The 14658-nt window shown below is 37.6% G+C and overlaps 1 protein-coding gene across 1 annotated transcript in view; it reads left to right on the top strand.

The window, feature by feature from the left end:
* The window catches only part of LOC116001373, a 38083-nt gene that overhangs the window by 21922 nt on the left and 1503 nt on the right, over nt 1-14658 (top strand). The window contains exons 26-35 of the mRNA XM_031241255.1: nt 628-745; nt 5272-5406; nt 5485-5678; nt 5805-5952; nt 6028-6165; nt 6244-6327; nt 6409-6855; nt 8717-8781; nt 8858-8909; nt 13192-13220. Of these exons, the coding sequence (XP_031097115.1) occupies nt 628-745; nt 5272-5406; nt 5485-5678; nt 5805-5952; nt 6028-6165; nt 6244-6327; nt 6409-6855; nt 8717-8781; nt 8858-8909; nt 13192-13220 (1410 nt within the window). The remainder of the gene's footprint in view (nt 1-627; nt 746-5271; nt 5407-5484; nt 5679-5804; nt 5953-6027; nt 6166-6243; nt 6328-6408; nt 6856-8716; nt 8782-8857; nt 8910-13191; nt 13221-14658) is intronic.

Here is a 14658-nt window from a genome sequence, read left to right on the forward strand (position 1 = left end):
CATCTGTGCCTATATTGTTTACTCACAAGTTTATCTTGCCCATATTTGTCCAAGCCCACCCATGGTTAATAGTGTCTAAACAGGAATTCAGAATTCATGTTGGGCAAATTATCTGTGTATATAGTTAATAGTTTACCCTTTTATCTTTTATCATTGGTTGGGTTTGCTGGGTAATGCATTTTTTGAGATTGGTGGCTTAGCACATATTAAATCAACCTGCATTTTGGTTTAGACTTTTCTAGAAAAGTTTTATTGCTCCCAGCCCAGTTTATAAAAGTAGGTAGCATACAGATACTTCCGGTATGGAACACCAAAGTTATAAATTCTCAATGGCTTATACGTTCTTTTAATTTTTCCATTACATGCCAAAGCATGAAAAAAAAGTTGTGTTTGTTTTATTCTTTTGTCTATACAGGACACCATTATGTGCTGTAATTGGAACTCTGTTTTATGATTAAATTTTACTTTTGAGGTTGTTGGCTAACATTATAGTTGTTTACTGTGTAGTGATTTCTGCAACTTTTCTACTATGCTAAGATAATCTTAGTGTGCTGCTTTATTCAGAAATGTGAATGCCTTATTCCGTTTTGCAATGGTTCTGATATCTCATAAATCTACATCTTGTAGTGATTCTGATAGAGCTCATTATAGATTGGCTGCTGCAAAGTCTGTTCTTCGGCTTTCAAGGAGGTGGGATTTGCATATTTCACCAGAGATTTTCCGCCTTACAGTTTTGATGGCTAAGGTAGATATTCTACTCCTAATAACCTTAAATAGCTCATGACACCTAACTATTTATGTAGTTGGTGAGTTATATATTTGCTAGCAATCTTATTACTCTTTCTCCATAACCTGTTTTTAACATAGTGAGGTCATATGGAGTTTCTGGTTTTGTTAGAATTATATTCCTAGAGCAGTGTGTATCCTAGAGTAATGTGTAGTCTTGAGCAATGTGCCATTTCTAGAGTAGTGTGTAAGTCATGAATAGGAATGGTGGTTTAGGAGGATGTGAAGAGTCAAGATTACAGTAGCCTAGCATGTATATATATGTGGCAGTGTGTGTAGTTCATTAATCAAGTAAATCAATATCTTGTCTAGAAATCTCTCCCTCTCCTTCTCTAACATGGTATCAGAGCCCAGTGGGCATTGATCTGCGCAAGGAGGCGCCGCTGCTGGAGGAAGCAGAATAGCCAACAGAGCCTCCACGAGCCGCTGCTGCCCGGAGAGAGGGTAGCACGTACAAGGCTGGTCAACAGAGCATAGGGCTCTAGGTAAAGATAATTTAATCTGCTTTGAGCTTTCTTGGATTTTCTGCCAAAGGTCCCAACAGTACATGGCTTTTCTTGTCTCCACAACCTTGTTGAATTATAAAATGGAGCAAGGACCACTTTTCTGACTTCACGGCGTGGGCATCATATTTATTAAGGATGAAGCCAAATAAAGGGGAATAATTGGGCAGTGGGCTAGTGTGGTTGCTGAGACTCAGAAGTCTTTGTTTTGGGTTCATTTTAATATATTGGGTCTTGGGCTTGTAGAGGATTTGGGCTGCGCTGAAGATGGGAATTATAATGGGCTTGGGCAGTAGGTTTTATGTTATTTGTGCTGTTTGTTCATTTTGTGGGTTTGTTATAATTTGTGGGCTTATTAAGTTTAGTTTAAGTGTTGTTTGGGTTATCAATATTGTGGGTCATAGGATTAGTCTCATATTTGGAGCTATGATAGGTATGAGTTGAGTTGGTGCACTTGTTCAATGTGAGTAAATTAGGGGTGCTGCAGTGATAGACAACATGGGTGCTAGGAGGGGTGCGGACCTGGCATATGCCCGCGACAGTTATGGAATGCCGACAGATGAAGAAGAATGGTTCAGGATGATCTAGTTTGTGTGCACCAGGAAAACAGGAAAACACTGGAGTTAGGTAGCGTTGATAAGTGTTTGGCCTGGTGAGAGTGATAGGTGCACTGTGGTGTTTGTCTGAAAGGATGAAAAGTAGTTCGAGACTTGGGTATTGGTCTCGAAGGTTATGACTTTAGATGTAAAGTCCTATGGCTCATGCGATATATTTGTAATTTGGGAGGTGCGCTGTGGTGCTTAATCTAGGATGGTGTAGATGGGTATTGCATCATCAAAGAAAAGAAATAGCAGAAAGTGGCCAAATGGGAGAAGCCGAGAAGGCTTTGTGGTCAACTAGAAAGACATTGACAACTTTGGTGACAGGCGGTATCTGTAGGCATTGGTAGCATTCAAGCTTTTGTTTTAGGGGAGTGTCATATCCCAAGCTTGTTTTGGTCCACGTTAGTGGCATCCAAGCACCTGCTTGTTCGGTCCACGTCAGTGGCATTCAAGTTTTTGCTTGTAGGGATGGTAAAATCCCAAGCTTGTTTGGTCTACGCGAGTAGCATCAACTTTGGTGGCGTATATTGGGCTTGGGTACAAGTCATGAGTTATTTTATGCAGTGTTTGGCCAGGTTTTCTTTGTGTTCGGTGGAAGCCTTTGTAAAAGTGTGAGAGAAAAAGGTATATTCATATATTTCTCTGTATGTAGAACTGTACAGACTACCACTACTTATACAAGAATAGGGAAAACCCTAATGGGCTAATCTATAAACGGGCTTAGGGTTTAACACTCCCCCTCAAGCTGGAGAGTATAGATCATATGCTCCAAGCTTGTTACAAATATGCCCAACTCTAGGAGCTCTAAGAGACTTTGTTAGGATATCAGCCAACTGATCTGCAGAGTTGACAAAGCTAAGTCTTGATACTCCCAGACACAATTTTCTCCCTGATAAAGTGGCAGTCAACCTCAATATGTTTGGTCCTCTCATGAAAGACTAGATTTGAGGCAATATGAAGAGCTGTTTGGTTGTCACATATTAATGTCATTTGAGCGACCTGTCCACACTGTAACTCTTGAAGTAAATGCTTCAGCCATATCAACTCACACGTGACAAGAGCCATAGCACGGTATTCAGCTTCAGCACTGGATTTGACAACAACATCTTGTTTCTTACTCTTCCAAGATATAAGATTACCACCAATGAGTACACAATAACCTGAGGTAGAACGTCTGTCAAAAGGACAACCAGCCTAGTCTGCATCAGAATATCCCACAACCCCCTAAGCAACAAACCCAGGTGGTTGCTCCATATAAACCTCTTCTTTAAGATCGCCATGGAGGAAAGCATTCTTGATATCCAATTTTAAGATGCAATTTTAGAAACAACATCTTGTTTCTTACTCTTCCAAGATATAAGATTACCACCAATGAGTACACAGTAACCTGAGGTAGAGCGTCTGTCAAAAGGACAACCAGCCCAGTCTGCATCAGAATATCCCACAACTTGAGCATGTCCTCTATCTTCATACAGTAACCCTTGCCCTGGGGCTCTTTTGATGTACCTCAGAACCCGAACAACAGCATCCCAATGAGTATCACAAGGATACCATGTAAAAGTGTGAGAGAAAAAGGTATATTCTTATATTTCTCTGTATATAGAACTGTACAGACTACCAATACTTATACAAGAATAGGGAAAACCCTAATGGGCTAATCTATAAACGGGCTTAGGGTTTAACAGCCTTGTTGGTGCAATCCCTACCACAGCAGGATCCGAAGATTGTTCTAGATGTAGAGTCCGAGCTATGGCTCATGTGAGATATTTGTAACAAGCTGCTGCATGATTGATATCTATGCTCTAGCTTGAGGGGGGGTGTTAGAATTATATTCCTAGAACAGTGTGTATCCTAGAGTAATGTGTAGTCTTGAGCAATGTGCCATTTCCAGAGTAGTGTGTAAGTCATGAATAGGAATGGTGGTTTAGGAGGATGTGAAGAGTCAAGATTACAGTAGCCTAGCATGTATACATATGTGGCAGTGTGTGTAGTTCGTTAATCAAGTAAAATCAATATCTTGTCTAGAAATCTCTCCCTCTCCTTTTCTAACAGGTTTCATGGTTTTGTTAGCCACCAAGTCATTGGTTGTGGCAGCAAAAACAGTGTTGTGTCACTGTCTTATAGTGCTCTTACAAGAAAATACATAAAATGAACAACTTTGATCAATGATTGAAAATTTAAAATCTTTGCATAAATATGCTGCAAATATTTTGTCAAAGTATGCACACACACACACACACACACACACAAAGCCGATGTGAGGACTTCTAAGGGATTTACTATTTTACTGATGTCTGCTTGTTGGTAAATGGAGTTGGCAAACCTAATAGCAATGAATCTGGATCAGATCTTATCTTTTGATGAAATGACAACCAACTTCTATGTGCTTGGTCTTCTCATGAAATACTTTATTCAAGGTGATATGCAATGCTACTAGATTATCAGAAATCAACTTGTGTTACTATGCCATATTTTAGTTCCTAGAGCAATTGCTTTAGATGAACTCAGCAAATAGATTAGCACTACTGTAACTCATGTCATGAACAAAGCAAGTGCACTGAAAAGCACATAGTGGAAGAGGGTAGGGACGATTGATGTAGGTTTTGGCTGTGGTGTCCTAGTCACAGGGTTGTGGTGAGGTTTTGGACATGGTGGTGTGGTAGGTTTCCCAAAAGACATTGAGAAGAGAGTGGTCCGAGTGGATCAGATCTGTAGTGGTGGAAGAGAAGTGTTCTAGTGGGTAAAGCGAGAAAAGGCTCTAGGGTTTTCTCCAACATGGCTTATACAGGGAAGAGAAAATTCATAGTTTAGGATAATTTGCTGTGAGAGTCCGGATTCTCTATATTGAAATTTGTAGTAGTAATGTACATTATACAGGGCTAAGCCTAGGGCTACAATAATGGCCTAATTGACAGCTAATACTCAACTAACATATTGCATGCATAATTCTAACAGTTACAAATGCTTGGTTTTCATTACTGTTTGTTGATTGTGCTTGTTTGCTTTCTTTCAGTATTTAAGCTTTGTATGGAACCCAATTTGGATAACTGTTTCCTCTTCTTGTGATTTGTGAAAAAGCCTATTTAAGGTGGTCTGAGGTCTTTGTGATTTGTGAAAAAGCCTATTTAAGGTGGTCTGAGGTCTAGTTGATCATTTGCTTCACTGTTTACTTTGCTTTTTAGAATTTTCCCCTCATTGATTCCTTTTTATATTAATCTTTTTAGAATTTTCCCCTCATTGATTCCTTTTTATATTAATTCAGCCTAAATTGATGATTCACCGCTATGCATGTTTTGCTATTTTTGAGTTTCTTGGTTTTGCATTCTGCTTGTTATTTAACGGTCCAAACTAGTAATTCTAATGTTTTTTACTTATTTTAGGATAATTCTCCTTTTATACGTGAACACTTTGTAAATAAAGTGCAAAAGCTTTTGAGGGTGCATAAAATACCTTGCAGATATGCTTGTGCTTTGTCATTTGCTGCGTCAGACTCTCCAGAACATCTGAGTGATATTGTAAGTTATGCTTTCTTAGGTATACCTACGTGGCTATATTTTATTTGCTGCTGTCTGCTGATTTGGTCTTTAAATTAGTCGATGCAAAATTTGGAGGAATTTATAAAGGACTATAGCGATACAGCTAGAGTGCACCAAACTTCAGTAATGCCCAGAAAAGTGACAGATTCTCCTGTTTACACTGTCATTTTCTTGATCCATGTTCTTGCCCATGACACAAGTTTCCCCCCAATTGAAAGTCAAGATGAAGAGGTTTACACTCAGTTTTTTAGGTAAATGTGATTTCTGTTTGATTAGTTGTGGCTTCGAATATGTGTACTGATTAATGTGTCTAATTTGATATTAGACAACAATTTGCTCTTTCTCCGCTCTTTTAAAACTTACACCATTTGGGCCAGGCCACTTATTCTTACACTCAAGGCATTGGTTGATGTTAATTGCTTGGATCGGGATATGGATTCTATCACTCATGATGTTTCATACTTAAGAAATCTTTTTCATGCAATCAAAAAGGCAGAGGATGCTATTGATGACCATATGACTCATGTAAGTGGTGCTTTCTAAAATTATTGTCCTATGTTGCATGTTCTTCTTAACAGTAAATATTTTGGCATATTGCAGAAACTTCATATTTTAGCAGATATTGGAATTTCTTTTTTGAATTCATTGGGTAACAGCAGTTTCTCTTCATCTCATACTCCTGGACTTATTCTACTGCCATCGTCACTGTACAAAATTAGTTCTGGTTACAAATGCCAGGTAAGTTTCAGTTCTTCCTTCAGCGCCTAGTGTGTGCTGTATATAAATCTTTCTCTTTAGTCCTTTCTTCTTTTACAGGGAGGTGGTAATTCTTTGAAGCACTGCCAACTTGATAAATCCTTCACCAATAAATTTCTTCAGCATATCATAAGTGCATCTTGGGTAGTGACACTGTTCTCATTGCTGATTCTCAGTAGTTTGTTTTGGGAGCCTAGTATTGATTTTTAATCCAATCTTTTTCAGACAGCTAGAAATATTGGTAAAAGTTACCCAAAAAGTCAATCAGATTCATTGCGTACACATGCAACTAAAAGATTGAAATCAGAATCAGCATTTTGCAAGAAAGGCTATATCCCACTCACTACAACTAGAGAGCAGTGTCATAATCCACATTCAGATCAAAACGAGCCAAATGAAACCCTGCGCCACCTCACTGGTAGAGGAAAGGAAAATGAACCTATGTTATCAATTTCTGCTCCTGTTGAAAGGGGTGAACAGAGAAACTCTGGAGAAGTGATCAGAAATGAACTTCTTCCATCTAACAATCATGTTATGGTAGGATCCATGTGCAGTCAGAAGGGTGAGCATTTATTTTCCTTAAAAGAAATTGGTACAGTCACAAGATGTAACAGTACTGCTGAACAAACTAAATCATCAACACGTACTACGTCAAAAGATCATGTCTCCCAGGTTGTCTCCATGACCATAATGCTTNGTTTACTTTGCTTTTTAGAATTTTCCCCTCATTGATTCCTTTTTATATTAATTCAGCCTAAATTGATGATTCACCGCTATGCATGTTTTGCTATTTTTGAGTTTCTTGGTTTTGCATTCTGCTTGTTATTTAACGGTCCAAACTAGTAATTCTAATGTTTTTTACTTATTTTAGGATAATTCTCCTTTTATACGTGAACACTTTGTAAATAAAGTGCAAAAGCTTTTGAGGGTGCATAAAATACCTTGCAGATATGCTTGTGCTTTGTCATTTGCTGCGTCAGACTCTCCAGAACATCTGAGTGATATTGTAAGTTATGCTTTCTTAGGTATACCTACGTGGCTATATTTTATTTGCTGCTGTCTGCTGATTTGGTCTTTAAATTAGTCGATGCAAAATTTGGAGGAATTTATAAAGGACTATAGCGATACAGCTAGAGTGCACCAAACTTCAGTAATGCCCAGAAAAGTGACAGATTCTCCTGTTTACACTGTCATTTTCTTGATCCATGTTCTTGCCCATGACACAAGTTTCCCCCCAATTGAAAGTCAAGATGAAGAGGTTTACACTCAGTTTTTTAGGTAAATGTGATTTCTGTTTGATTAGTTGTGGCTTCGAATATGTGTACTGATTAATGTGTCTAATTTGATATTAGACAACAATTTGCTCTTTCTCCGCTCTTTTAAAACTTACACCATTTGGGCCAGGCCACTTATTCTTACACTCAAGGCATTGGTTGATGTTAATTGCTTGGATCGGGATATGGATTCTATCACTCATGATGTTTCATACTTAAGAAATCTTTTTCATGCAATCAAAAAGGCAGAGGATGCTATTGATGACCATATGACTCATGTAAGTGGTGCTTTCTAAAATTATTGTCCTATGTTGCATGTTCTTCTTAACAGTAAATATTTTGGCATATTGCAGAAACTTCATATTTTAGCAGATATTGGAATTTCTTTTTTGAATTCATTGGGTAACAGCAGTTTCTCTTCATCTCATACTCCTGGACTTATTCTACTGCCATCGTCACTGTACAAAATTAGTTCTGGTTACAAATGCCAGGTAAGTTTCAGTTCTTCCTTCAGCGCCTAGTGTGTGCTGTATATAAATCTTTCTCTTTAGTCCTTTCTTCTTTTACAGGGAGGTGGTAATTCTTTGAAGCACTGCCAACTTGATAAATCCTTCACCAATAAATTTCTTCAGCATATCATAAGTGCATCTTGGGTAGTGACACTGTTCTCATTGCTGATTCTCAGTAGTTTGTTTTGGGAGCCTAGTATTGATTTTTAATCCAATCTTTTTCAGACAGCTAGAAATATTGGTAAAAGTTACCCAAAAAGTCAATCAGATTCATTGCGTACACATGCAACTAAAAGATTGAAATCAGAATCAGCATTTTGCAAGAAAGGCTATATCCCACTCACTACAACTAGAGAGCAGTGTCATAATCCACATTCAGATCAAAACGAGCCAAATGAAACCCTGCGCCACCTCACTGGTAGAGGAAAGGAAAATGAACCTATGTTATCAATTTCTGCTCCTGTTGAAAGGGGTGAACAGAGAAACTCTGGAGAAGTGATCAGAAATGAACTTCTTCCATCTAACAATCATGTTATGGTAGGATCCATGTGCAGTCAGAAGGGTGAGCATTTATTTTCCTTAAAAGAAATTGGTACAGTCACAAGATGTAACAGTACTGCTGAACAAACTAAATCATCAACACGTACTACGTCAAAAGATCATGTCTCCCAGGTTGTCTCCATGACCATAATGCTTAGTTTGTACTTGTAATGTTACTTATCCCTTTGCTCTAACTCCTAAAATATGTAGGATATCCCAAATCAAGGTGAAACATTAATTGGGCATCATATGGAACTGTCTTCTGTTGACAGACGGTGAGCACCTACTTCAATAATGTATTTTATTACCTTTGTGTCTTCCCATGTAACACAATTATCTTTGATTCATCAGTTCTTGTTCAGGATTAGTGGAAGGTTTTGATTCCTGCAATAGTGCAGACAAGGTGAGTTAGTTCCATCTGTCATTGGACTCACTTCCATTCTTCCCCAGCCCCTAAGCCTGCATTCTATTGTTCAAAGATTCATTGCAATAGAAAATTATTATTTTACCTGTATACTTCTCAAATTCTGTAATCTACTGCAATCCACATCCTACTTAATATTTGATGTTTTAGGTGGTTAAATCTGTTGAGAAATACTAATGGTTGGACGGTTATCATCTAATCATCCATTGATATTTTCAAACTTAGCTAGTTTGAACAGTCTAAGGGTTATTTTCATGTAATTTATGTGTTGTACTCGTTTGCTTTAGTATGGAATAGAGATACACTTATCCCTTCCCTTTTCAACATTGTATCTTAACCAAGATGCTACATATACTTTTTCTTTTTCTCACCAGAAAAGTTACTGTTTAGATCACTAAAGAATAATTCCAATGGTCTCACTTTGTAAATCTTCTTCTGACCTACATTCTTCATCACCACAAGTCCAAGGGTGTGAAAATCAACCTCAGAAAGTTGTGATACACCTGCACACATTGTCAGTCCAAAGAGCAATACCTTCGGCTTATTGCTCATTCTCTTTCTTTGATGACCTAATTGTGTCATTGTCAGCACTATTGGATTCCTCTCTTCTAGGCAATCCAACGCCTGAAATTTGATCATGATCGACAGTTGTATCTGTTCCATATGCTCTGTGTGCCATCGTGCTCTGGTCCATGATGTCACCTTTGACAATCTTCTGTTGCAAAACTTTATAGAGAGCTTACTTGCGCTTTTTCGGCCCTACTACTCTACTAGTTTAGATTGAAGGTTTTTTGACAACTTTAAGCCCTACGACTCTACTAGTTTAGATTGAAGGTTTTTTGACAACTTTGTGGCACTCTATTGTAGTGTTCTCACTAACTTTTAGCAACTACAGTCAACAGTAAAATGTGCCATGGAGATGCGATTACTGCTCAACCACCTATAGCCACTAGAATCTCCATTGTCCCCAACATCTTTCATGCCACCTGTGAACAGAAGAACTCTATACATGCTTTTCATATCTCTTAGACTAAGGAGCATACATATTTATACAAGAAGCTATACACTAAGGTAAGGATCGGAACTCAATTCCTGAGAATATACACATTAATCCCTAATATCATGCTAAATATATTCCTACCATTTATAATGTCTAACACTTCCCCTCAAGTTGGAGCATAGATATTGATTATGCCCAACTTGTTACATAAGTAATCTACTCGAGACCCATTTATGGCTTTTGTAAGCAGATCTCCTAATTGTTCTCATGTCTTCACAAGCCTTGTAGAAATTAAGCCTCGTTGTATCTTTTCACGAATGAAGTGACAATCAACTTTGATATGCTTGGTTCGTTCATGCCGCCTGATTGTCACGCCATAGCTTTGCAGGAATAGGAGTCTTGAATCCTATTTCATTCAGAATGTGATATATCCACAAGATTTCACAAATTGCTTGTGCCATTGCTCTATACTCTGCACTTGACCGTGAGACAACATTCTGCTTCTTGCTTTTCCATGAGATCAAATTCCCACCAAAGAAGACAAAATCTGGTTGTAGATCTCCGATTTTCCTTAGATCCTGCATAGTATGCGTCTGCAAAGCACTTGACCTTCATATGTCCATGGTTTTGATATACAATTCCACTTCCTCGAGCCCCTTTTAAATAGTTCAAGATTTGTTCAACAGCTCTCCAATGGTCAACAGTTGGAGAAGCCATAAACTGACTGAGTATGCAATATCAAGACGGGTTACAATCAAGTAGTTTAGCTTACCAACCAATTGTCTATATCTTTCTGGATCATCAAATGACTCTTCCTCTGGTGTCAACTGTGAATTAGGGATCATAGCTCCTAGTTTCCTTGTTTCTGCCAATAAATCAAATACATATTTTTTTTGGGAGAGAAATATACTTCTTTTTTACTCCGTATTACCTCGATACCCAAAAAATACTTTAATGTACTAAGATCTTTAGTCTGAAATTGACTTATGAAGAAAGGTCTTAAGAGATACAATACCAACAATGTCATCAACATAGATCACTAACAATATAGTACCTGTTTTAGAATGCTTATAAAAAACAGAGTGATTAGACTTCCCTTTCACATGCCAAACATTTCAATCGCTTGACTAAATTTCCCAAACCATGCACGAGGGCTCTGCTGTAGGCCATATAGAGATTTGCGGATGTGACAAACTTTACCATACTCCCCCTAAGCAACAAACCCAGGTGGTTGCTCCATGTAGACTTCTTCGTGAAGGTCACCATGTAGAAAAACCTTCTTAATGTCTAGTTAATGTAAGGGCCAATCATACGCAACAACTAGAGAAATGAGCAACCTAACAGTGGTCAATTTCGCAATAGGGAAAAATGTGTTAGAGTAATCAATACCATAAGTTTGAACATACCCTTTTGCAACTAGACGAGCCTTCAATCGAGCTACTGACCCATCAAGGTTAACATTCACCGCAAACACCCATTTCCTACCATTGAAATCTAAAGGCATTCATTTCCTCAATCATAGCGCTACGCCAACCTGAGTGGGTCAAGGCTTGTTTTACAGTTTTAGAAGTTCGTATGGAGTCAAGAGAAGCAATAAAGAGCAGGAAATAGGAGGTAAGTGAGTGTAAGAGACAAAAGATGAAACATTATAAGTACAAGATCTTTTACCTTTGCGAAGGGCTATTGGCAAGTCATCTAGATCATTCGACGAAGAAGCCGGCTTAGTATATGAGACATGCATTGTGTTAGGAGCCAAAGAAGTATCCGGGTTGGGAGTAACTATTTCTAGATCATCTGACGAAGAAGCCGGCTCAAGATATGAGACATGCATTGTGTTAGGAGCCAAAGAAGTATCCGGGTTGGGAGTAACTATTTCTAGAGGGATAGAATGTTGCTTACGAGAATATACCTGAGTGATTGGTGGTCGTACAGTAAGGATAGAAGCGGAAGCGGTGGTTACCGTATAGATGAGAACATCATCATCGTCCCCGTGGCTTTCAGAAGTTGAAGGAAGTGAAAAGGGAACATCTTCATGAAAGGTAACATCAATCGACACTAGATATCTTCCCGTGGACGGACAGTAACACTTATACTCCTTTTGGACAAGAGAATATCCCATAAAGATGCATTTAAGAGATTTTGGATCTAACTTTGTGATATGAGGCCTAACATCTCTCACAAAACAAGTACATCCAAACGTTTTTGGTGGTATAGGAAACACAGACTTTTGTGGGAAAAGACACTGATAGGGTGTTGTTCCACGTAATACCAAAGATGGCATACAGTTAATCAAAAAACATGCAGTAGAAACTACATCAACCCAAAAGTGTTTGATGACGTGTATTTGGAATAGGAGAGCTCGACCAGTTTCTAACAAGATGATTGGTGTAAAAGACCATGTTCACACATATAAGATGAAAAAGGTTAAGAAAAGTGCTCTTTAGCATTATTAATTCGCAAAATACGCACAGGAATATGAAATTGTGTTTTTATCTCAGCACAAAAAACACGAAAATGAGAAAACAATTCAGATCGACTCCTCATGAAATATACCAAAGTCATGTGAGAACAATTGTCAACAAAAGTAACAAAGTATTGAAACCCAGATTTAGATATAACACGACATGGACTACAAACATTAGAATGAACTAACTCAAATGGAGCATTTGCTCGTTTATTGACTTTAGGACTTAAACTAACTTGATGATGTTTAGCAAACTGACAAGACTCACAATTTAAAGAAGACACCTTATGAAATTGCGGACACATCTTTTTTAATAGAGGTAAAGAAGGGTGTCCCAAGCGACAATGGGCTTTGTGTTAGTTCATCCCGAAGCAGGCAACAATTCTTGGAATATCGGAATCAAGAATATAGAGGCCACCAGACTCATGTCCTTTACCAATAATCTGCTTCTTCATAAGATCCTGAAACATGCAGTGAGGCTTTGGAATTCATTGGATCTCTGGTTTTTGTTCCATTAGGACTGAGGCTTACTGGATTCGCGTTTTATAAATGGGCTAGGTTTATTTCTTTTAGCATTTACAGCTAAAGGTGTACTTGTAGTGAACTTGTCTTCAATAATGTTGTTATGGGCTTATGGCTAATGTAGGCTGGTATTGAATAGATATATCATTAGGACTTTAGTTATGAAATGTATTCAACAGAGTTGCATTGGTCTTTTGAATTTGATTCAATTTGCAAAATTCTTATATTCTACTTCATATCAGATATGCTCAGTAACATAAAATGTAATATTGCAGGATTCAGATGCACGCCAATCAAGGTTCTGGTACGCTCTTACTGTTTCTGATAAATATGATAACAATTTTTATTTTGGTATAATTGCACTAGAAAAAAAAAATACAAACCCATTTTCATTTTGTTTACAAAATTACAATTTGATGTCAATCAACCGGCAATTTATGGTTTGTTTTTTTGGAAATCACATTTCTCGTTTCGGCCGGTCTGTGTATTTCTGTTAATATTCTGTGTATTCTTTGAAGGCATTCTGTGTATTGTAGACTACGATTCTGTGTATTCATGTTAGGGGTACATAAATATAGGTTGTGACGTGTTTTGTGTATTCGAATGTTAGGAGGATGATTTCTGTGTAGTTGTGTCAATATTCTGTGTATTCCCTCAAGTCATTCTTTGTATTCTAGACAGATTCTCTGTATTCATGTTAGTCGTACTTAAACACAGGGGTGATGTGTTTGTATATTTGGTGTTTTCATTTTCTGTGTATTCTTTGAAGACATTCTGTGTATTGTAGACTACGATTCTATGTATTCGTGTTAGGGGTACTTAAACATAGGTTGTGACGTGTTTTGTGTATTCGAATGTTAGGAGGATGATTTCTGTGTAGTTGTGTCAATATTCTGTGTATTCCCTCAAGTCATTCTGTGTATTCTAGACAAGGATTCTGTGTATTCATGTTAGTAGTACTTAAACACAGGGGTGATGTGTTTGTGTATTTGGTGTGTTCATTTTCTGTGTATTCTTTGAAGGCATTCTGTGTATTATAGACTACGATTTTGTGTATTCATGTTAGGGGTACTTAAACATAGGTTGTGACGTGTTTTGTGTATTTGAATATTAGGAGGATGATTTCTGTGTAGTTGTGTCAATATTCTCTGTATTCCCTCAAGTCATTCTGTGTATTCTAGATAAAGATTCTGTGTATTCCCTGAAGTCATTCGTGTCCACCGTTCACTAACATTCGAAACGACGTCGTTTCGGACCAGGGTCCACAGTGCACTGTGGACCCTGGTCCACGATATAACGATTGCAATCAACCTGCTACTTATTCAATTTTTTGCCATAGTAGTCTTACTGACTAGTACTTTACTATGTAAATCATATAATTATACTAAAATTCAATTTTCTTTTTTCACTTTTTAATTTTTGCTTCTTAATATTTGAAAGTTCAAAAAGAGATATATTATTACTCATTGTCAACTTTGGCAAATGTCATCCCTTATTTATAACAAATCATTGCCAAATTTGTCAAGGGTATTTATGTAAAATACCATGTGTCTTCTGTATTTAATCTTATATGTAAAGAGCAAAGTAGCCATTTTCATTTGGAAAATGATAAGTGGGCTCCCAAAGAATAAAAGCTTGCTATTCTCTTACTTGTCACCCTTCATGACAAAAGAAGGGAATGTGGGTAATTATCTATATGATGCCTAAGGCACATCCATGCAAACCCCAAATGGAGCTTCTTT

Source organism: Ipomoea triloba, chromosome 13 (assembly GCF_003576645.1).
Source record: "Ipomoea triloba cultivar NCNSP0323 chromosome 13, ASM357664v1".
In the NCBI taxonomy this organism is placed as follows: domain Eukaryota; kingdom Viridiplantae; phylum Streptophyta; class Magnoliopsida; order Solanales; family Convolvulaceae; genus Ipomoea; species Ipomoea triloba.